This window comes from Zootoca vivipara, chromosome 3 (genome assembly GCF_963506605.1).
Source record: "Zootoca vivipara chromosome 3, rZooViv1.1, whole genome shotgun sequence".
Classification (NCBI taxonomy): Eukaryota; Metazoa; Chordata; class Lepidosauria; order Squamata; family Lacertidae; genus Zootoca; species Zootoca vivipara.
This window is the reverse complement of record NC_083278.1, coordinates 91,122,963-91,145,222: the sequence shown is the minus strand read 5'-3', so window position 1 is coordinate 91,145,222 and position 22,260 is coordinate 91,122,963. Positions and strand designations below refer to the sequence as shown.

At 43.2% G+C, this 22,260-nt stretch overlaps 1 protein-coding gene across 3 annotated transcripts in view; it reads right to left on the bottom strand.

Moving 5' to 3' along the window:
- Positions 1–10,731: 10,731 nt before the first annotated feature.
- The window catches only part of DUSP10 (dual specificity phosphatase 10), a 43,456-nt gene continuing 31,927 nt past the window's right edge, over positions 10,732–22,260 (bottom strand). For all 3 annotated transcript variants that reach the window (XM_060272984.1, XM_035111387.2, XM_035111388.2), the window contains exons 3-4: positions 17,707–18,087; positions 10,732–13,783 (exon numbers count right to left, since the gene is read on the bottom strand). In XM_060272984.1, coding sequence (XP_060128967.1) covers positions 13,518–13,783; positions 17,707–18,087 — 647 coding nt within the window. In that variant the 3' untranslated portion in view covers positions 10,732–13,517. The remainder of the gene's footprint in view (positions 13,784–17,706; positions 18,088–22,260) is intronic.

Genomic DNA, 22,260 nt, shown 5'->3' with positions numbered 1-22,260 from the left:
TGTGGCAGACATTTCAGTAGGAGAAACATCTACCACATCTACCACACCAAAAGCTGGCCATGAAAATGAGCCTAAAACCAGGGGTGGGGAACCTGTGAACCTCCAGATGTTGTAGTACTACAACTCCCATCATCCTCAGCTGTTGGCTATGCTGGCAGGGGATGATGGGAGTTGGGAGTCAAGTGACATCTGTAGGGTCACAAGCTCCTCATCCCTGACTTAATTGCAGCTAGAATCTCATCACATCTCAGTGAATTTCCACTGACACTGATAAGGGTGAAGGGAATCTAACTGCCATAAAATCAGCTACCTAAGAGAAGAATTGTGTGGCAGAAACTGCCCTCATCTCCTGGCACCAGCTCTGCTGGTGATGTAGCAGGGAGAGTCCTTATGGGACAGGGCTGCTCTTTGTCAAGGGCAAGACAGCCAGAACCACCACTGAAGTTGCTAAGGAGTTGTTGCTTTGCTAGGCAGCCAGAATCTGCTGAAGAAAACTATATAATGGCACTGTAAGAACTGTAGCTTTAAGAATTTATGCTTGAGCTTGCTTTTTCCTCTTCCCTCCCATTCCATTTTTCTTGTGTGTCCTGACTTGTTCGATTGTGAGCCTGAATGCAGGAAGCATCTTAAGTACTGATTTTTGAAAGCCATTCTGAGTACCCTTTGGCTAAGGGGCAGGGTATAAATGCACACATCAAATAAACAAAGCTTTACACTTACGCTTGTCCTGGAAGATTCCTGCTCACCTTCGTCAGAGAAAGGTGAATGTATCCTCACCCCTCAGTTCTGATATTTTCCATCTTCTCTTTCTTCTTCTTTTTCTGCCATTAAAAACTTAATATCAGCATGAAAAAAGCCCTATGTGGAATTAATCAAAGGAAGGCAACCTCCACCCCCTTTCCAAGTTACCATTCAGCCAAAACCACATATACAGTGCTATGCATTTTTCATCAATTTGCCTTTGTGATGCTATTAAAAATGATGGGTGATGTATTAATGTTGCCAGAATGATGCAGCACCCTGTGAATGCTGCGAGCCTGCCAATGAGAGTGAGATAAATGGGATAGGATCCATCAACTATTATTCATTCAAAACCAACCAGTCCTAATAGTCCTAATGTGTGTGCACTAATGCATTAGTATGTGTTTGTGGGGTGGGGGGGAGGAATAAATGGACCCACACACAAGCCATGTTCAGCCCCGATGCTGAGATCATCTGGAGTGGCCTCACAGGTCCATCCCCCCTCCCTAAATGATTACTATAACTTAAAAAGAAATGCAATACATCTCACCCTAATCGGCCTCGGTCCTGTATACCTGAAGGAGCATCTCCACCCCCATCATTCAGCCTGGACACTGAGATCCAGCGCCAATGGCCTTCTGGCAGTTCCCTCATTGCGAGAAGTGAGGTTACAGGGAACCAGGCAGAGGGCCTTCTCGGTAGTGGCACCCGCCCTGTGGAACGCCCTCCCAGCAGATGTCAAGGCAATAAGCAACTATTTTACTTTTAGAAGACAACTGAAGGCGGCCCTGTTTCGGGAAGTTTTTAATGTTTGATACTGTACTGTTTTTAATATTCAGTTGGAAGCTGCCCAGAGTGGCTGGGGAAACCCAGCCAGATGGGCGGGGTATAAAGTATAAATTATTATTATTATTATTATTATTATTATTATTATTATTATTATTATTATTACCACAGTGGGGAAGAATGTGAACAAGTGACCTGGGTGCCTGCCGAGTCTGCTTGTTTAGGTGTCAATTCTTGATGGGTAACTTCAAGGCCCTTGCCGTCCCTTCTTCTGGTTCTTTTATCTTTAATTCAGACAGCACGTCAAATAGAGGGCTGTCCTCTGCACATTGTCGCACTGTCACACTGGTTTCAGAGAGGATTTCTGCATGATTACAGCATGGCCATGATATATTGGATTTGAAAAATAGATGGGACTCTTGCAACCAAACATCCTCCGGAACAGAGAGAAAGCAGATGCCATCTATCAAAACTGTGCAGTGAAGTCAGCAGTTCAGTCCATAATTGCTTTGTCAAGGCCAGGACTTAAGGAGGCCCCCATCTGATGCCTGTGTAATTCAGACTGCAACTGTCAGCCAGTCAAGGAGAAGCACTGCAGTTGGCACAACTTTCTTCTCTCTAAGAAAAGTTTGGTTGCAATGCTTTGACCATTTACTCCAGAGAAGTCCTACTATATGAACGCAACTGAAGAAGTGACTAGAACAGGCATCCCCAAACTGCGGCCCTCCAGATGTTTGGGCTTACAACTCCCATGATCCCTAGCTAACAGGGCCAGTGGTCAGGGAAGATGGGAATTGTAGTCCAAAACATCTGGAGGGCCGAAGTTTGCGGATGCCTGGACTGGAACAAGCTTGTACCCAGACCCACAAAGATTGCACAGGTGAACCTGAAGGTGGTTATTTTGCAAATCACCATGTCTTTTTTAAAATAAATAAATAAATCATTGAAAGCCTAGTTAGAATAGCAACAAATTGTGTTTGCAGTGGTGGCATAGGGTTTCCCTTTTCTTTGTTTTAAAAATGAAGCTAGTTTGAAAAGGAGGGTCCCTAGCTCAGAGGTGTAGCGTGCCCATTGGATGCAGAAGAACCCCCCCCCCCAAGGTATCCTGATGGCTATGGAAAACACCAATGGCAAGGTGTAGCCAGTGAAAGAGACTTGAATGATAACATGGAAAACTATTTTGGCACTTGAAAGGAATTTGAATGGCAACCTATTGGCACATGGCGAAAGGGCTTCATTGCCTGCGCTTTGAAATGAACGGTGTGGAATCATGTAACAAACTATTTAGGTAAAACTGCAGCACAGGCTGAATGGGAAAATGGCGAAGTCAGGTTATTTATTGGGACAGTGTGATTTTTGCAGCTGATGTTAAAGTTGCAAAACAACGAACCACGGGATGGAGAATTTCTGAAACAACAATGGGATATTAGCTCCACCCAAGGCATGATGGAGAACAGCAACAACCAGGAAAAGATAGACATAACATTTTACAAGGACAGGAAGAAACATCATGGACAGAAAGATTGTCACGCACAGGAAGAACAAGGGTACAGTTTGAGTGCTCATTTGTAGATTTATTTTTATTTAATGTGTCAATACGAATGGAAGTTGTTAATATTGCAGTTGTTGTATAAGGGATTATTTTGACTGGAGTGTAATTGAAATTAATAAGATTCTGGAACGCAGAAATAAAGTAAATCATCAAACCATCAATTCTAGCATGCAGGCGGCCACCTAAATTATATAATTTGGTATTTGAATGATTGGTATTAGAGATTGCATTATAATTTGGCATTGTTATAATGAGGCTATTATTGTAATGAGGGCACTAGGAGGAGGGGACGACAGAGGATGAGATGGTTGGACAGTGTTCTTGAAGCTACAAACATGAGTTTGACCAAACTCATAGCTGCCAAGTTCTCCCTTTTTTTAAGGGAAATTCCCTTATGCTGAATAGGCTTCCTCGCGAGAAAATGGAAAACTTGGCAGCTATGCAAACTGCGGGAGGCAGTGGAAGACAGGAGTGCCTGGCCCTGGCCTGCTGTGGTCCATCCATGGGGTCATGAAGAGTTGGACACGACTAAACGACTAAACAACAACAAAATTGAAAATGAATAAAAATTATTATCAAAAAATTGCAGCACAGTGTACAGCAAGCTGAATAACATTGTTTTTGCAGGAAACTGAACTGCAGCAGAACAAAAACAACACTGCATGCGTTGCATGTGGGTTACAATGGAAATCAATGCCTTATATCCCTAGTGATAACTCAACTAATATTCCTTGGACACTCGCCTTCCAGCATTCATCTCTCTCTTCTTTCATTCTTACCCATCTTTCTTCATTTTGTATCCTTTTCAGTGTCTTTTTAGTTATGCCACTTATTTCCATTTGTGCCTAATTCCAAAGTCTCACAGAAAGCCTAACCTTGTTTTAGTGACAGTTAACTCTACATCACACAAAGAGCTCAGGGTCACAAAGTCCCCTCATAGAGTAACTAATTTATCCTGAAAAGGCATGATTGCTTTTGAGCACACTATAGAAGCATACAAGGTCTGAGGACACTAAGGGTCATAAGAGGGCAACCAAAATGGTCAAAGGCCTGGAAACGATGCCTTATGAGGAACGGCTTAGGGAGCTGGGTATGTTTAGCCTGGAGAAGAGAAGGTTAAGGGGTGATATGATAACCATGTTCAAATATATAAAAGGATGTCATATAGAGGAAGGAGAAAGGTTGTTTTCTGCTGCTCCAGAGAAGCGGACACGGAGCAACGGATTCAAACTACAAGAAAGAAAATTCCACCTAAACATTAGGAAGAACTTCCTGACAGTAAGAGCTGTTCGGCAGTGGAATTTGCTGCCAAGGAGTGTGGTGGAGTCTCCTTCTTTGGAGGTCTTTAAGCAGAGGCTTGACAGCCATCTGTCAGGAATGCTTTGATGGTGTTTCCTGTTTGGCAGGGGGTTGGACTGGATGGCCCTTGTGGTCTCTTCCAACTCTATGATTCTATGATTCTATGATTCTATCTGTCTAGTTGAGGCATAAAAAGTCCTTCATGGCAGTTTAAGAAATGGTGTTGTATGTTTGTGAAGCCACTGTCATTGTGTTTTGGGGGTAGATCAATCCCATATTTTAAATAGGTTGAAATGCTTATGTTTAAGGACTTAATTACTCCATCATTTGCCAACAACTTTGAGCCAGTGGAGACATTTTGAATTTGGATAGTGCTGTAGGCGCTAGTCACAAGATGGCCGTCATGGGGCGTGTGGCATAATACACAATGGCTGCCACATCTAAGAGAGCAGAAAAAGAGACAGGACCATAAAATGGTATAGCCATAGGACCTACATCTGCGACTGCAACACCTGCTCACTTTTCCTCTGTTCATAAGGGAAGGGAGGAAGTGCATCCTGGGATCCAATGAAATGTTGCCATGTTTGAGGGGACATGTCCAGTACAAGAGAGCCTGGACCTGGAACCAAGCTGGAAGAGCAAACATTCATTCATGCACTGTGGATGTCTGAAGGGATATTTACTGAGACCTTTTGGGTACACTGGACGCAGGTGGCATTGTGGGTTAAACCACAGAGAAGAAGAAGAAGAAGAAGAAGAAGAAGAAGAAGAAGAAGAAGAAGAAGAAGAAGAAGAAGAAGAAGAAGAAGAAGAAGAAGAAGAAGAAGAAGAGGAAGAAGAAGAAGAAGAAGAAGAAGAAGAAGAAGAAGAAGAAGAAGAAGAAGAAGAAGAAGAAGAAGAAGAGGAGTTTGGATTTGATATCCCATTTTATCACTACCCGAAGGAGTCTCAAAGCGGCTAACATTCTCCTTTCCCTTCCTCCCCCACAACAAACACCCTGTGAGGTGGGTGGGGCTGAGAGACTTCAAAGAAGTGTGACTAGTCCAAGGTCACCCAGCAGCTGCATGTGGAGGAGCAGAGACACGAACCCGGTTCCCCAGATTATGAGTCTACCACTCTTAACCACTACACCACACTGGCTTGCTGATCAGAAGGTCGGCGGTTCGAATCCCTGTGATGGGGTGAGCTCCCGTTGTTCGGTCCCAGCTCCTGCCAACCTAGCAGTTCGAAAGTACGTCAAAGTGCAAGTAGATCAATAGGTACCACTACAGCGGGAAGGTAAATGGCGTTTCTGTGTGCTGCTCTGGTTCGCCAGAAGAGGCTTAGTCATGCTGGCCACATGACCTGGAAGCTGTACGCCAGCTCCCTCGGCCAATAACATGAGATGAGCGCCGCAACCCCAGAGTCGGTCACGACTGGACCTAATGGTCAGGGGTCCCTTTACCTTTACCTTTACTTTGGGTGCACTGTAGCAGGTACTTGTGGGCATATTGGTACCTGCAGGCACCATGCTGACAAACTCTGAATTATTCACACTGGTGCAGCCTCACAAACTGCAGAAGCGCAATGCTGTCCAATGGGGTGGCAGGTCTTGCTCGAATTACCTTTCTCTGGCAGGGCACCTGGGATTTTATCAGCCATGTGGCAAGCAGAAAAGATCATCTCACATCAAGGCGGTGAAACGATGCAGGAATATAATCAATTCCTAGAGTAGTTTAACCACCTGGGAACTCTGGGAATTGTAGTCCTGGGAGGAGAAAAGGGGCCTCCTGACAACTCTGAAGAGCCTAGCTCCCAGAATTCTTTTTTTTTGGGGGGGGGGGGAAGCCATGGCTGCTTAAAGTGGCATCATAGTGCTTTAAATGTAGTGTGTGAATGTGGCCAGAGTTCCTGGAGCGGCTGCCATTGAAGTAATGTAATAGTGGGCCTCGCCTTTTGACCTATTCAGTGCTGCTCAGAATTGGAATTGTGGTTTTCACGTGCTTGTTTGCTTTCTGACAAAACAACATCTAATTCTGTGCCATGTGTCCGGTTTTCCTCTCATTAAAGGGATCCACTATTATAAGAAGGGAGAGAAGAGGGCCTTTAGGACCCAGGCAGCAGAATGAGCAGGTACACAAGATGTCACCTGGCCACAGTCTTGCCAACCATGGGGGAGATGCTTTGTATTTTGGTTTAAATAACAGTCCTGATTTCTAAACCAGCATGTGCAAATTGTAGGCAAATATATGTCTTCTTTTGCACTCTCTCTCTCTCTGATACCTGACTCTGCCTTTCCACGGCCATCTCTTTGAACGCATGGAATACGCACAGCCCTGAGCTGCAGCCAACCCAACACTTCAGAGGGGCGTTATGTGATTTATTTATTAGCAACAATGGATTCTTTTCATAATTCAAGCATGCACTCAATTATTTATTTCTCCTCTAAATAGGGAAAGGATCTTCAATATTTGATGGCCCCAGCTTCCCTAGCTCCCACAGCATTTACTAGGACTGTCCTTGTTCCTGGTACATTTCATGGACACTGGCAAACAGGAGCAGATCCACAGGAGCCTATGCATAATCCTTTAAAATCTGTTAAAAGAGCATTGGACAAATTCATGGAGGAGAGGGCTCTGCTCTGCCTTGAGAGCCAGTAATGTTTCTTTTCAAGGAACTCTGGGAGCTGTAGCTTTGTTAGGGGGCGTCTTAACAACTCTCAGCACCCTTAACAGACTCAGATTCCTTTGATGGGGTTGGGGGGGAGCCATGACTATGCAATCCATCCATCTCAAATCTTCATTGGCATATAGATAAAACTCTGAAAGGTTCAGTACAGGAAAACTGCTCAGCAAAATCTACATCTAACAGTTAAAACACTGCTGTATAATATTCACGAATCCTCACTGTGTGTTACAGAAACCTGGCTACTATCTCCATCTTATTCCCCATCCTGAGGAACCCATCCATTAGGAAGGTTGCCTTACATTTGTCTGAGAGCCACTCCCTGCTAACCAACTGATTAATGAACATAGATTGAATTGTGTGATACAAAGAGGCAGTGCAAAATAACATGCACGACTGGTTCTGTACCACTCAATCCATGGGGGCATAGTCTCTCTGCGAAGAGTATTTTCCGGAATCCCCCCTGTAGCATTGCTAAAGGTAGAGCATTCAGTCTCGCTAGCATGTACGCCCTGTGTTGATTCAGGTTGGTCAAATGGAAGAGATAAGTCACTGTTGGCTATTCACATTGCACCATTCCCAGATGTGCAAATAAATAATATAATATAATTGGTTCCCAATCCCTAATTTAAATCAGTGCATCCTGCTTTGAATTCTCTGCTGCTACTCTAGACTGTCTTTAGGAGCAGTCCAATTCTAGGAGCCTTACCTAGAAGAAATTTGCTCCCTGTACATTGAAAAGTATTGGGACGCGGGTGTCACTGTGATCTAAACCACAGAGCCTAGGGTTTGCCGATCAGAAGTTTGGCGGTTCGAATCCCCGCAATGGGGTGAGCTCCCATTGCTCGGTCCCTGCTCCTGCCAACCTAGCAGTTTGAAAGCACGCCAGGGCAAGTAGATAAATAGGTACTGCTCCGGCGGGAAGGTAAACGGCGTTTCCGTGCACTGCTCTGGTTCACCAGAAGTGGCTTTGTCATGCTGGCCACATGACCTGGAAGCTGTACGCTGGCTCCCTCGGCCAGTAAAATGAGATGAGCGCTGCAACCCCAGAGTCGTCCGCGACTGGACCTAACGGTCAGGGGTCCTTTTACCTTTTACCTGGAAAAGTATTGGTCCAGTAACTGCAGCAAAGACTGCAATCCCCATTTGACCAGCAGTCCATCTCGAAAAGATTAATACCAAAAAAAGTGAACTTGTAAATCAGCAGATATTTAGGTGGTTATATCATCTATAGTGGAAGGAGTGTGGGGAGAAAAATAAAATATTTCGGGTTTCCCCTTTCTAACCCAGAGCATGGTTTGCTATCGTGTTCCAAAAGAAAGAAAAATAACAGACATCTGCTAAATAATGTGGTTGGAAAAGATTCCTCTAAATAATGCAAACATAAAGAGCACCGATATATTTTCTTACGAAATGACATAAACCTCGGCGGGTGATGCACAGCCTTGACTATATATAACGCTCAGTCAAGTAGAAGTCCCCTTGGGCCTGTGGTGGAAACTTGCCTTTCCCAAATACGTTGAACACACAAGCCCAAGGCTGAAATGCAGGATTGCTGAGATCAGGGCTATTCTGGTGCAGACAAGTTATGCACTGCTGATAGGGGAGGATTAATGAGCCAGTCTGCTCATCCGTTGCAATTAGAAACAACACACTGGAACTATTCTGGGGCTGTTTCTGCGCCGAGAACGACAGCTTATCAGAGCCCAGCCTCTTGTAGGCCTCCATGGAAAATGAGGAGAGTTATAAATATAGGATAATTCAAACTGGGAGCAGAATCATACATGCCGCTCTTAGTTTATCGAGGCAAAGGGCTGTTTCTTAGCAGTCACGGAACAGTGTTCATAAAGGATAGAATGAGGGAGCAGCCATAGCAGGATTTTTAGTGTCTCTTTATCAAGAAGCTCAGGTTGTCCGAGTATTGTCTACCCACAGAAGGGTGCGCAACAGCTCACAGCTCAGTGGTAAGAGCAACTGATTCAGCTGAAGAAAATCCCAGGTTCCATTCCCAGCACTGACATGGAGAGGTCTGTGGCCTCAGGACCTGGAGGTTTCATATTGCCACCACAGCTAGAAGCATTTCCCTTCTTTATCTACAATCCCCATTTAAATCCTCACAGAATCAGAGAATAGTAGTGTTGGAAGGGACCCCAAGGGTCATCTAGCCCAACCCCAGCAGGAACCTCCTAAACTAGTATCACCACATCTTTTTTTGCAGTCGGTACCATCGGTTAGGAATCTAGGAAGCTGCCTTATACTGAGACAGACCCAGCTCAATGTTGTCTACCCTGACAGAAACCATCCTCATGAACTTTCCATGGTATTCAGAGTCTGCCAATGAATTAGAATTACATTTGGAAGATTCTGAAAATTTGCAACCTAAAAAATGCACACCACTGAGTGCTATGTGGTCCCTTACTATTGGCCAAGTTACATACATATAAAAAGACACTGTAAATATAACCATTGTGAAACTTGGAGAGCAGCAAAAGAAACCCTTTCCTCTTTACGCTTTTTGAAATTTAGTCTACGTGCTGTTAAGCATACGCTTAACAAATTGTTGAATGAAATGTGCGCTTTGTATTTTAGTTATTATGATATAGAGGCATGTGCTAAGTTTAATGGGTTGTGCCCAATGTTAGTCATACACAGCAGAAACCCGCTGAAGTTAATGGACATGACTAACATACGTGCATCAATTTCAGTGAGTCAAGTTCCAGTAGAATGGAGCTTGATGCAACCCAATATTTATAACGTTTTCAGGATGGGTGCAAAGAATTGGAGAAGCAGCCCTAGAAATTAGCCAGCTCATTTTAGTCAAATGTTCTCTCATCATTTTTTTCCTGAAACTCAGGAGCCATCTTCTTGTGGCTCTTCTTTGTATTAACAAAATTCCTTGAGGAGAAACAAAACGCAGACAGAAAGTCTACTCCTGTTCAGAGAAAGCAAAAATAATCAATCCTTGTATAAAAATAGTTTAATAAAGGCATAAAATTTCAAGAAAATATATGCATAGTAACAACATTGTTCAGTAAAAGTGCACAGCAATTTACACATCTGGGGTCAATATACACAGTGTTCTTTTGACACACCTTACTTCACTTTATTCGGCCTGTATAGAATTTGATCTGAAGCAGTGGGGTGTGGGGGAGCCTTCACTGCAGTACAAAAATCCCACAAAGGTCATCTAGCTGGAACATCTCTCTAATCATTCCAAATTCATACTAACAGGAGGCACAATTCACTGGGAAAGTTCTTCAGCATGCTCCATTGAAATGAACAGAAACTGCACAAAAGCACTCATTTTAATGGCACTTGAGCAGCAGAACTTTACCATGGATTATATCCAAGCTTTGGACTGGCAAAGGGGGCAAAGACTAGCACATCTACATGAGAGATCAAGTGATAAACGCCCACTTTATAAGCGGCATCTCACACTGATGTGACCATGGCCAAAAAAATAAAATAAGGCTGGGTGGGCAAATGAAGTCAGCTATAGCTCAAACACACACAAAAAAACTATTCAAAAGCTCAAGGAGCTGGAAACCAAAAGGCCTTTTCCATGTGGGTGTTAAAATCAGTCAGCGAACTAGTGGAGGAACGGGGAAAGCAAGGCTCTGCAGTGTTTTCCATGGAATGGATTGTTACTGAGCCTCCATTCTGCTTTTATCTTGCTGTTTCCCCAACTGAAATTCTAGCAAATGCAATTGAATCATGGTTGTTTTTTTTTTTCTAATGTGGAAAATGCTCCAAGTGGTGCAAAACGGTAATTGGTTAGCAGGCTGCTGACCGAGAGGAAATCTCCATAGTCCCTTCTCGTGTTACTGATTCATCTCTTAATACTTAAAATGGAGGCATGGCTACCTCCTAGGGTTGCCATATTTTGAAGAGCAAAAAAGAGGAAGCTATGACAACTCTCATTTTAAATGCCCCCTACTATATGTAGGCTATAGAAGCTGTGATACATTGCTGAGGGGAACTGGAGAAGACAAGAAGAAAGCAAGTCTTCAACCACCAGTTACGTCTATGCATACCTGCCAAGTTCCGGCCTAAGAAATAAGGGACTGGACCAGAAGTAGCAGACCGGAAGTAGCGCTGCCGCCATTTTGGAACTGGGCGGAGCATGCTCAGAAGCGACTTTTGATGCTGCTCTGCCCTGTTCCAAAATGGCCGCCGCACCAGAAGCCATTTTGGAACTGGGTAAAGCAGCATCAAAAGTTGCTTCTGCGCATGCTCCGTCCAGTTCCAAAATGGCCACCGCACCAGAATAAAATCTGTTTTTTTCGGCTGGGGGCAGCTGGAAAAACGGGGGTTTCCCGGGGAATACGGGAGACTTGGCAGCTATGCGTCTATGTCTCTTCCAGAAAGTATGCCTTCAACATTCAAGCATATGGACTATATGCTTTGAAATTCTCCCTTCAGGTATGCGGGCAACTAGGGATCTGTGCATGTGCTTGGCAAGTGTTAGAGATGTGTTAAAAACCACTAGCTAAAAACCCTAGGTGGATGTAGCCTACAATAATCAATATTTTCCCTACCTAGCTATCTAATCAACCCTTGCTCCACATATACTCATCACAAAAATAGCAGCTCCCTGGGAAATGGTGGAGTTGGCAGCTTGCAGAATAAACCTGCAGTGAAAAAGGAGAATGGGAGCAATATAAAATTGACCCAAAATGAGTACTCAAGGCCTGCTTAAGACTGCATGGGAGCCACGAAAGCAGCATTCACCAGTGTGCCCTGTAGCTGCCATCTAGTTAAAATGCTCGTATGAGCATCTGGACACACATGTGCAGTCTGGCCCAGGTGGATATGCTTGGGGTATGCCAATGCTACATGCAGATCAACTTGTTGCCCAGGCCCCTTTCAGACAAGATTAACTTGGTCTGAATAAACCACGGTTTATCAGACTGAAAACAAGAGTTGTATTAACATCCATCCTCTTCCCTTTCTGTTGTGCATCTAGGACTTTTTTAAAAAAACAAAACCCTGCCATTTCCTATTAAGTCTGAGAAACTGTCCTTTAAGAAACCCCAGAAGGTAGGGTTGGGGAATTTGTGGTCCTCCAGATGTTGCCAGCTCCACTGCCCATCACTCTTGACCATTGGGCCAAGCTGGCGAGAGTTGGACTCTGAACAACATTGGGAGGATCACAGGTTCCCTGTCCCTGAGAGAAAGGGAGAAGGAAGTGTGTGGGCACCATGCTCATTCTTTGTCCAACAAACCACAGTTTCACTGGACCAAGGCCAAAGTTACATGCATCTAGATGAGATAGGAGCCACATGGAACATCTGCATGGCAAGTACTCCCCCCCCCCTGTGCCACAATCTGCCCTCCCACCACTGCGCAATGCCCTGCTGCTTATTGCAAGTGGAAAGCTAACTACATAGGAGCGTTCACGAAAGAAATAAGGGAAAGGAGACACACGCACACACTCACAATTTCTAAAACAGTTTTCATTTTTATAATCAAACTTTGTACATGAACAGAAAAACACACCAGTATTTTGTGCGAAAAAATATTTTAAATAAACTTTGCTTGTTCTTGATCTTTGTACATTCTGATATACATATGTAACAAGGTGTATGGCACTATAACCAGAATCGGAAAAGGGAAAAAAATAATTGCTTTTTGTTGTTTTATACCTTCTTCTAAATCAAGCCAGCCACCTTTATGCTATTTAAAAATATTATTAATATTATTAATGGGCAGCCAGCTGTAACTGGTTTGAACACTCAAAATAAAGTACTCTTTCCATCACTCAAAACTATTATTGCACAAGAAGCCAGTAAAGGCATATGGCGTAAAATGGTCAAGTCCCTTGGTGTTAGCCTACCCCCAACCCCCAAATAGAAAAATAGTACCAGAAGATGAAACACAGCAAATAAAAAGATTTTCTCTAGTCAAGAGGGTGAGAAGGGATTTGCAGATAGTTTTAAGCTGCTCTGATCTTCTTTGCACCAGCAAGCATTTTGCTTAGGGTTTCTTTAGCAAAGCCTTTGCAAACTCAAGGCCGCCCGTGGGTTTTAGTTGTCTTTTCGCTTTTTTATTTTGGCTGGTTGTATTTTATTTTGGGAAAAAAAACATAGCTGTCTTCGGTCTATGAACCTGCACAGACTACTTAGTCATAATCTCTACAAGTAGCTGAATAACCAAAAAGGGAAGAAAAAATTATATAGTGTCCAGTTTCTCTCTTACACGCAAGGAGACTTTAAAAACTGGTTTCTTCAAAGCATCCCCCCAATCATCCTCTTTTCAAGAAGGGACTTGCAAAGCTATCTTGCCCAACATTTGTGAAGTCCTTGTATTTTTAAAACCTTTTCTTCAAAAAGGTTCCTGTCCAAAGTTTTGTCTTATAATAAACCCTCCTCAATAAAGCTAAAAAGAAAAGAAAAACGGGGTAAATCCAAGCCTTCCAAGTCCATGTCAAGTGAAGAATACAAAAATCTCTCTTTAGTCACATGCTTCTTTGCCATCACACGACAGTCTCTACCCCAATCAGCTTTGGCGTGAGAATTCGCGGCGTGACTCCATTGTTTAGATCTTCCTCGAACTCCAATAACTGCCCCATAAAATTAAGATTAGGAGAAATGATTGGTCGCTTGCCTTTGACAAACTTATAGGCATCAGTCATGGTCATCCGTGTGTGCTTCATAAGGTAAGCGATGACAATGGTGGCAGAGCGGGACACACCGGCCTGGCAGTGGATGAGGAGGCCTTTTCCACACTGGTGAGCTTCCTCTGGAAAAAAAAGCACAGAAATAAAATGTCAACATTCACTTCCGTGAGTGAAAGCCAGAGGTCAAGAGACCCAAGGTCCTAATGCAGGGGTCAGCAAACTTTTTCAGCAGGGGGCCGATCTGCTGAAGGTGCAATGTACCACTGTATTCAAGTTGGGTACACATTCACATTGATATTCTTTTGAAACACAGGCAACAGCAAGAAGGAAAAGTAAAGTGCTGCCTTAAAGGCAGGGAAAATCAATATTAGATAAATTCTGGGTGGCAGATGTGGTTTGTCCTACATGCCACAGGTGACCCTCCCCACACAACCTTTTCTCCCACTAGCCCTTCTGATCTGGTAGGGGGAAAATATTCATCTTTTTTTTACACCCCAGCAAGTCATGTGTGCCTTTTATCCAAGGCTCGCCAATGCCAGCTGAATTATGGAAACCACATAGAGTCCAGAATTTTTGTTTCGAAATTGTTAAGTATCTCCCCTGCAGCAAACCTCCAGTTCCTAATGTGTGACTAGTTACTTAACAGAATATTTATCCTACTAAAAAGTCAAGACAAAGAAATATATGTTCATCAAACGTGCAGGCATAGCTCTAGGCTATAGTTACCAAAGTGAAAAGGGGTGGCGTGTGAGAATTTAATTTAGGTAGATGATGATAGATAGATGATAGATGATAGATAGACAGAATTGTCCAGCGTATAGCCTTAAGACAGAGCTGTTCCATCTGGCCTTTGGGTTTTGATTTGGGTCATTTAAAAATGAGGCTGCATTTTAAAGCAATTTTTAAATCTAAATTGTATTTTAATCTGCATTTTAATCAATTGTTTTTCTTTCTTTTATGTTTTATTGTACTTTTATTGATGTCAGCCGCCTTGAGCCCGGCTCTCACTGGGGAGGGAGGGTGGGGTATAAATAAATTATTATTATTATTACTATTATTATTATTATTATTATTTAAGAGAAGTTTGTAAAAGTATTGGTTAATAAAGGACCAGTCAAGGGTAGACATTTTTTGCCCTCCATTTCATTGTCCTCTCACATTTATGACACAGTAGTAAAAGATAGATGCAAAAAGGGACTAAGATTTCCAAAAAGACAACACTGGCTCTGCTTTTCTTTATTATGAACATCCGTCCTAAACACATGAAGGTATTAACGGTGTGTTTAAACAGGAAGAAAATACTGCGCCTCAAAACATTGAGCAAGCTTTTGAGTTCTCCAGAACTCTTCATCGTTGTATTGTATGTCTATACAAAGTCCATACAGGGTGGGGGTGGGAGAGAAAAAAACACAACGAAAGAACTTTAAAAGCTTGCTCACTATTTTTGTGACGTTTTGGTTGGTCCAAATAAAAGGGATTTCTCAACTTTTGATTTCAGAACTCTGGCACTGAGTAAACATTTATGTCACGTGGTGAGATCAGTGCCATCAAGAGAGAAAGGCTTGCAATCTCCTTTGGTTGTGGTTAAAAGCAGTTAAATTTTCAAACCGGAGAAATTCTGTAGTCGTATCTCTTTCTGTAGTATAATTTAGAATTAGTAATATCAGGCGGTGCCTTTCTAGGAAGAAAGCCATGAAATGATTTCCCCCTGATAGCAAGGATAGGAAAACCGACTAAGAGCCACAGAAGATCAGCCCAAAGGCATCCTCCTCCCTACAGTGACTAATAAGATGCCTCTGGGAAGCCCCCAAGCATGACATGCATGACGGAAACTGGCTTCTCTCACTGCTGCTCCTAACAAAAGGTATTTAGAGGCCTAATGCCTCTGAAACCAAAGGTAGCATACAGTTAGGGATGGGGAAAGAAGTTGTTCAGCCTGCTTTTCACAGCAGACTGATGTGATCCCGAAAGTGCAGGCAGATCAGAATCAGAATTGATTATGTACCTTTCTAGAAGTTGCAATGTAGCTTGTGTGTCGATTATGTGCACAAAAATATAACTTTTTGTGTGAAAGATACAAGCAAATTGCATATATTACAGATCGGAGAAGCATTAAAAAGTGTGCATTTTGCATACAAAATGCATAAAATTTAAATGCAGATTATATCTATCATCGATCTATCTATCTATTATCGATCAATCGATCAATCGATCATCTCCATCACAGAGCAAAATAAGTCTGTGTCTGAGCACCAGCAAGATTGAAATGAGAAAGAGTTAGGCCAGGGGTCCCCAAACTTACCCGGCTTCAGGACGGTGCCCGCTGTGCCGATCGCACGGTGGGCCAGAGGGCGGGGGAGCGCACACCCATACGCATGCACACACGCTATTTCTGGCGCACTTCTGGGTCAGAGGAGCAGTTGAAATAGCTTGTGCGCATACACATTGGGCCTCCTCCAACCCGGAAGTGTGCTGGAAATGACACTTGCGCATGTGCGCAAGCTATTTCTGGCACACATCTGACCCGGAAGTGGGCAGCTGCGCCGCGCCACTAAGAGCAGGCAGTGGCAATGGGCAGCGGGGGGCGGCCCGGGGCGGATAAAAGAGGCCTTCAGGCCGTATCCAGCCTGCAGGCTGTAGTCTGGGGACCTCTGAGTTAGGCTGTTCAATCCATCTCCTATGTATAGCTGCCATGACTAGCAGTTATTGATAGCCTTATCTTCCACGAATTGGTATATTCCTTATTTTAGAAATATTCAAATTGGTGGCCATCACCACATCTTCTGGCAGCAAAATCCCCTATTTCTACCACCCCTTTAACCAATATTCTTACTCTGAAAGGTAAAGCCAAATGGGAGTTTCAGCATATGCCCTAGAACAGCCCCCTGCTGTCACCTTCTTTGCACTGGGGTGTTCAGACAAACTCCTCGCTGCCTATTTGTCATATGTGGAGGTGGAAGCAGGATCACACCCATTGGCCCCACCTATAATGTCCATATGCTCCTGGCTTCCTCCCACTAACACGCACACATTTAATGCAATGCATCAATGAGTTGCCAACAGATTAATGCACTGCAGGTGTGACTATGGGCATGATCTTCCGGCCACCAGTACCCAATGGCTTGGCTTTTAAGTCAGCCTTCGTTTCTCATTCCATCCTCCCCCTTGCAGCCACATTTCCTACCTCCAAAGCCTCAATGTATAACTGAGGCTGCAGAGGGTTTCTGGGGACACTCGTTTCTATGCAATTTAATTCCAGGAAAAAGATCCATTAGCAGCCACCTTAACCAAGAAAATGATGGAAGTGAAGTGATGGAATTTGGGACGTTATACTGGCATACTGTTCTTTCCTGAAGAGAAGCACACGTGTGTGGAAAGGGCATGGGAGGAGCAACATTGCCCAATGACATTTGTTCTTGTGTCACACCATGGCCACTGTTGGGAATGATGTTTAGTGTGACATGCTGGTATATCCATCAAAACACTGCTACTCCATAACAGGTACTGCAGTGTGCAAGGTGCAGAAGTACTAGCATTATAATCAGGAAAACAAAGACAATATTTCCCATGTCCGAAGGCAGCCAAAGTGTGAATGTGTGAAACAGGTGTTTTGCAAACATCTGAATCATGCGCACTGTCAGCAGCTGCCCATCTAGCATGCCCCCTCCAGAAAACACAGGTGTGCTCCGGAAATCTTGCAAGTTTAAACACACATGCACATCGCAAAATCAGAGTGGGAAGGGACCCCCAAGGGTCATCTAGTCCAACCCCCTGCAATGGAGGAATCCACAACCCTGAACTATCCCAGCTGCATAAAAGAGGCCGGAAAAACGATAATAAAACCCTGGAAGCAACCAGATTTCTTTGGCAGCACTACCATAGGAAAGTTTTGCAAGTGCTGAAATGCTCAGACAACAACACAACATGATAAAGCTGCTTCCCACCCCCTTGGGCAAAGATAATCAGTTCCACGCCTGTCAGCCTGGAACTAAACGCATTTGCGCCGCAAAAGCAGCCATTGCGGCCGTTTTGCTAGGATAGTTACCAATGAATTCAAAAGCCTCTTCAAAGTACTGCCTGAGATTCTGCTTGTTGCTGTCTGTGGCCGGCAGCCGCTTGTAATTGAGCAAGCCTTTCTCGTAATGGTAAAGAGGGAGGTGAGTGGTGACGTTGATGACGTAGCCGATGTTCAGCCGCTGCATCTTCTCCAAGTCCTGAGCGTCGTGCTCATTGCCAAGAAACAAGAAGGGCAAGATGGGCGTGAGCTCGGCGTTCTCAATGTCTGGGGTGGTCGGGATGGACTGAGGTAGCGTGCAGGTTACCGCGGCAGCAGCACCGCCCCCTCCTCCACTTTCGGGGCACTCTTGGAGTTGGAGGGAGTTGTCACAGAGGTTTTCGTGGTTCTGTTTAAAACTGCTGAGTCCACCTGCAGCACAGAGAGATTTTAAAAAGGAGAGGGTCAGGAACCTGAGATATTAATTTGTTACTATCATCATCTTTATTAATATTTATATCCCACCCGTCTACCCAAAGGAGCCCAGGCTGACAAGCACACAAATGATAAATTGTTGCAAATCCAAAATAAAACTATTTATTTATTTATCCATCCATCCATTCATTCATACCCCACGCATCTGGCTGGCTTTCCCCAGCGACTCTGAGCTGTTCCAAATAGAATATTAAAACCACGATAAAACATCAAACATAAAAACTTCCCTAAGCAGGGCTGCCTTCAGATGTCTTCTAAAAGTCAGATAGTTGTTTATTTTCTTGACATCTGAAGGGAGGACGTTCCACAGGGTGGGTGTCACCACTGAGAAGGCCCTCTGCCTGGTTCCCTGTAACCTCACTTCTCAGAGTGAGGGAACCGCCAGAAGGCCCTTGGTGCTGGACCTTAGTGTCTGGGCTGAACGTTGGGAGGAGAGACACTCCTTTGGGTATACAGGGCCAAAGCCATTTAGGGATTTAAAGGGCCAGCACCAACACTTTGAATTGTGCTTGGAAATGTACTGGGAACCAATGTAGGGGGCTGGAGTATAGATGATCCTCAGGGTCTCTTCTATGATTTACCCATTCAATTTGGAGGTTTGCTCAAACTCTAGGGTCTCCTAAAGGTATCTGCAGGAGGCCCTCAACTCCCGAGTGCACCGATTGATTGGGTATATAAGGGGTGAGATGAACTTTCTTGTATCCTAGTCCCAAACTGTAGGGTGTTATACACTGGTAGCTAATTGGTGCACAGAAAAAGTGGACTACTCCCACTAGTGTGAAAAGTCATTTCCCTCACTTTCAGTTTTTTCCCCAGACTAAAAACAAAGCAAAACATGGTTGGGTTACACATGTATTTTATAATTTTTTCACTTCCCAGATAGCACTTTTTTCAGATGCGGGAAATGAATAAACACCTCTCTCTCTCTCTCTCAAATCTGGGAGATGATCCATTTAGATTCCACAATAACATTTTTGTTTTGCCTATGAAAGGGTAACACTCCTTATGTAGTTCCATAATTGATTATTCTGCTTCATAAAAGAAGATTTCTCAAAGAGAGGACACTTGAAGGGTGAGGGGGTTTCAACAAATGCACCCAAGACTGATACACTTTTTAAAAGAATATTGTCCTAACATACTTTGGGATTTTCCAATTTGTTGTCTAACGCTGTTCCACAAAATCTGAAGAGAAAAACAGAAGCTTAAGAACTTTCTACACCTCATTCTGAGATGACATCAGCTCAGGCTACCCACCTGCCTGGTTTCCATGGCAATTACACAAAGACATACAATGACATCAGCTCGGCATGACATCAGCTCTTTGAGTGCAAACAATGCAAGAAGAACTACTTTGTTTCAGGCTTTTTGGTACAAGTGTGTTCTTGGGAACCAGTGATGTAATGCTAACAGGTGGTTGGAGCAGCATTTGCCTAAGAGGGAGGAGGAAAAATACAGCTATATCCCTTGTGTACACATGGGTGATTATAGGTTAAGCTTTCACTAATGGCATGTGAAATAAGGCACTAATGCAAGAGAAATGTAGCTTTATGCAAACTGACAAAGATAAGAGAAAATAGCAAGAACCAGAGACACCTTGTCTAAAAAGTGATGTAACTCTTGGAAAGAAGGTTGAAAAATAATAATAATTGCTTTTGGTAAAAGGCAAAGGTTCAAACTATGGCAGCTCAGAGACCTTTTTAGTAACAATTCTTTATACTCTTATTTTGTCTATAAGCCTGTGTGCCAGAATAAAAACCTTTAGACACTCCAGCTAAGATCCCCCCAAAGATAAGACCCTTATCTTTTATCACTTTACTAGAGATGCTTTTACACCATGTGAAATAATGAAACACCAATCAGCTATTTTAAGAGAGGAACGCAAGGTAATAAGAGCACAGGTAAAGAGGTGATGGACAGGTTAGAGATCTGATTGACCTTTTGGCATTTTCGTTTGCTCGCTTATGAATCAGAAATGCTCATTCAACTGACAAATCTGACAATCAGAATTTAGAAGTTAGTTTTCATAAAGGCATTTCAGAAAGTTTGGCGTAAGTGAGCTTATTTTGCTTTGGACTTGGATGAAGTCCTTTATGGTCCCTTTCCCCCAATTCAGAACAAAGGTAGCTGGATAACAATTTTTACCTACGTCTTCCCTTATTACACAAGAAAGGTTAGTAGCATCAATACCTTGTTTCTCTGAAAATAAGATATACCCATAAAATAAGCCGTAGCAGGATTTCTAAGCATTTGTGCAATATAAGCCATACCCCGAAAATAAGACATAGTGATTGGTGCAGTTCTGGGGGGCGCCAAGGAAGAGGCTAATAAAAAAAATAAGACATCCCCTGAAAATAAGCCGCTGTGGTTTTTTTGATGAAAAATATAAGACGGTGTCTTATTTTCGGAGAAACATGGTAGATCGCAACTCTGGCTTTAACCACAGCTGCAAACATTTTTTCTTCTAACTCTCAGTGCTTATTTAACCATACCCAATTGTTCTTTTTGGGGGAAGTAGGGTTGTCACTCCCCTCCACACACAGTAGAAGCCAGTGCAGGCTGGTCCATTAATGCTAAAGGGGCACCGGCCCAGTAGCTTCACTATACCCTCCGTCTGCCTCAACCTACCTGCCTTCTTACTTACAAGCAGCTTGACAGCTTCCTCTTCTTTAGTTTCAGTGTTGAAGCAAACTTTGTAAGAGCTCATCAGGGAAGAGGATGGGGGAGAAGATTAGAATTAGTTGGCTCTGCCTGTCATTGGCTCCGACTCCATCTACCCTTGGTTTCTGCCCTACTAGTCCCAATGGGCACCAGCCAATAGGGACAGAAGCTCCATCTCTTTAACAGCTGCAGGATGGCATATTTCAATCTGCATAGACTTTCTTATCTCTATACTGTACCTGATTCATTTTCCTTGCTATGCAGCTCCTAAAAAACACAGAGCCTCTGTCCAAAGAGAGGGAGAAACCTTAAACACAACTTCAGTACTTCCTAGAAATATAAGAGCATTTCTGACTTACAAAAATGTATTATTGGGGGAAATTTCTTGCAGAAAATTCTATGTTATTTTTCCTAACATTTGCATTTTTGCGCAACCCCCCCCCCCAAAAAAATATACACAGAGGGACTGCGAGGAACAACATGGGAGGGGTGTTTCTAGGACTAAGGTCAAACTGAAGCTCCCTTGTTCTTATTGCTTTAGGATGTTGCATGTTGTTTAAAGAATCTTGTTATATTTACAGTATTGAAATGTGGTTTTGGGGTATGTTGTCATATTTATGTTTTGCTACGTTGTTTTGAAATTGTTTCTGTAGCGTTTGAAATGGATCCCTGCTTCTTTCTTGTAAGCCGCTTTGAGCACAATTTTTTTTTTGGTAAAAAATCAGCATACAAATAAAATGAATGAATAAAAGACAACTATGTTTCACATTGTTTTGAGAAGTGCAAATTAGGTAGGTTCACCTTGAAATGCAAAGTGAAATCAAATTTCTCCTCTCTCTACTCATGAGATTGCTTAAAATGGCAGGCAAGCAAAGGAAAGTAGTCACCTTAAAAGGATACCAGTTCAAGAGGTAGCCAGCCAGTGGTCAACCCTAAGCCTATACAAAAACATCCTTTCCTAGTTCCAAAAAGAGTAGGGCCAGAAAAGTCACCAGCAACCATAATATGGGAGAGGGCAGGCAATTATGAACAATAGAAAGTGATGAAGGGCAGCATATAAACATTTTAAATCAACAGTGCAGATTCCAAATTTCTATTTCAGGGAACAGTAAATAGCAACAACATAAGCAGAAGTGAATAAAACAGAAACACAGAAGTACTACACACATGTATATTCCTGCGTATAAGACTACTTTTTAACCCAGGAAAATCTTCTCCAAAGTCGGAGGTCGTCTTATACACCGGGTCATATTTCTTATACAGCGAGTATATCCCAACTGGAAAAGTTGGGGGTCGTCTTATACGTCCAGTCGTCTTATACACTGGAAAATACAGGTATTTTTAAAAACCTGGATAAATAAGAATGTCTCAGCTACTGTCTAACAGGCCTCCTTTCCCCCTAGAGAGCAGGCCAGTATTTAAAACCCCCTGGGGAAACCATACTGGTTGTTC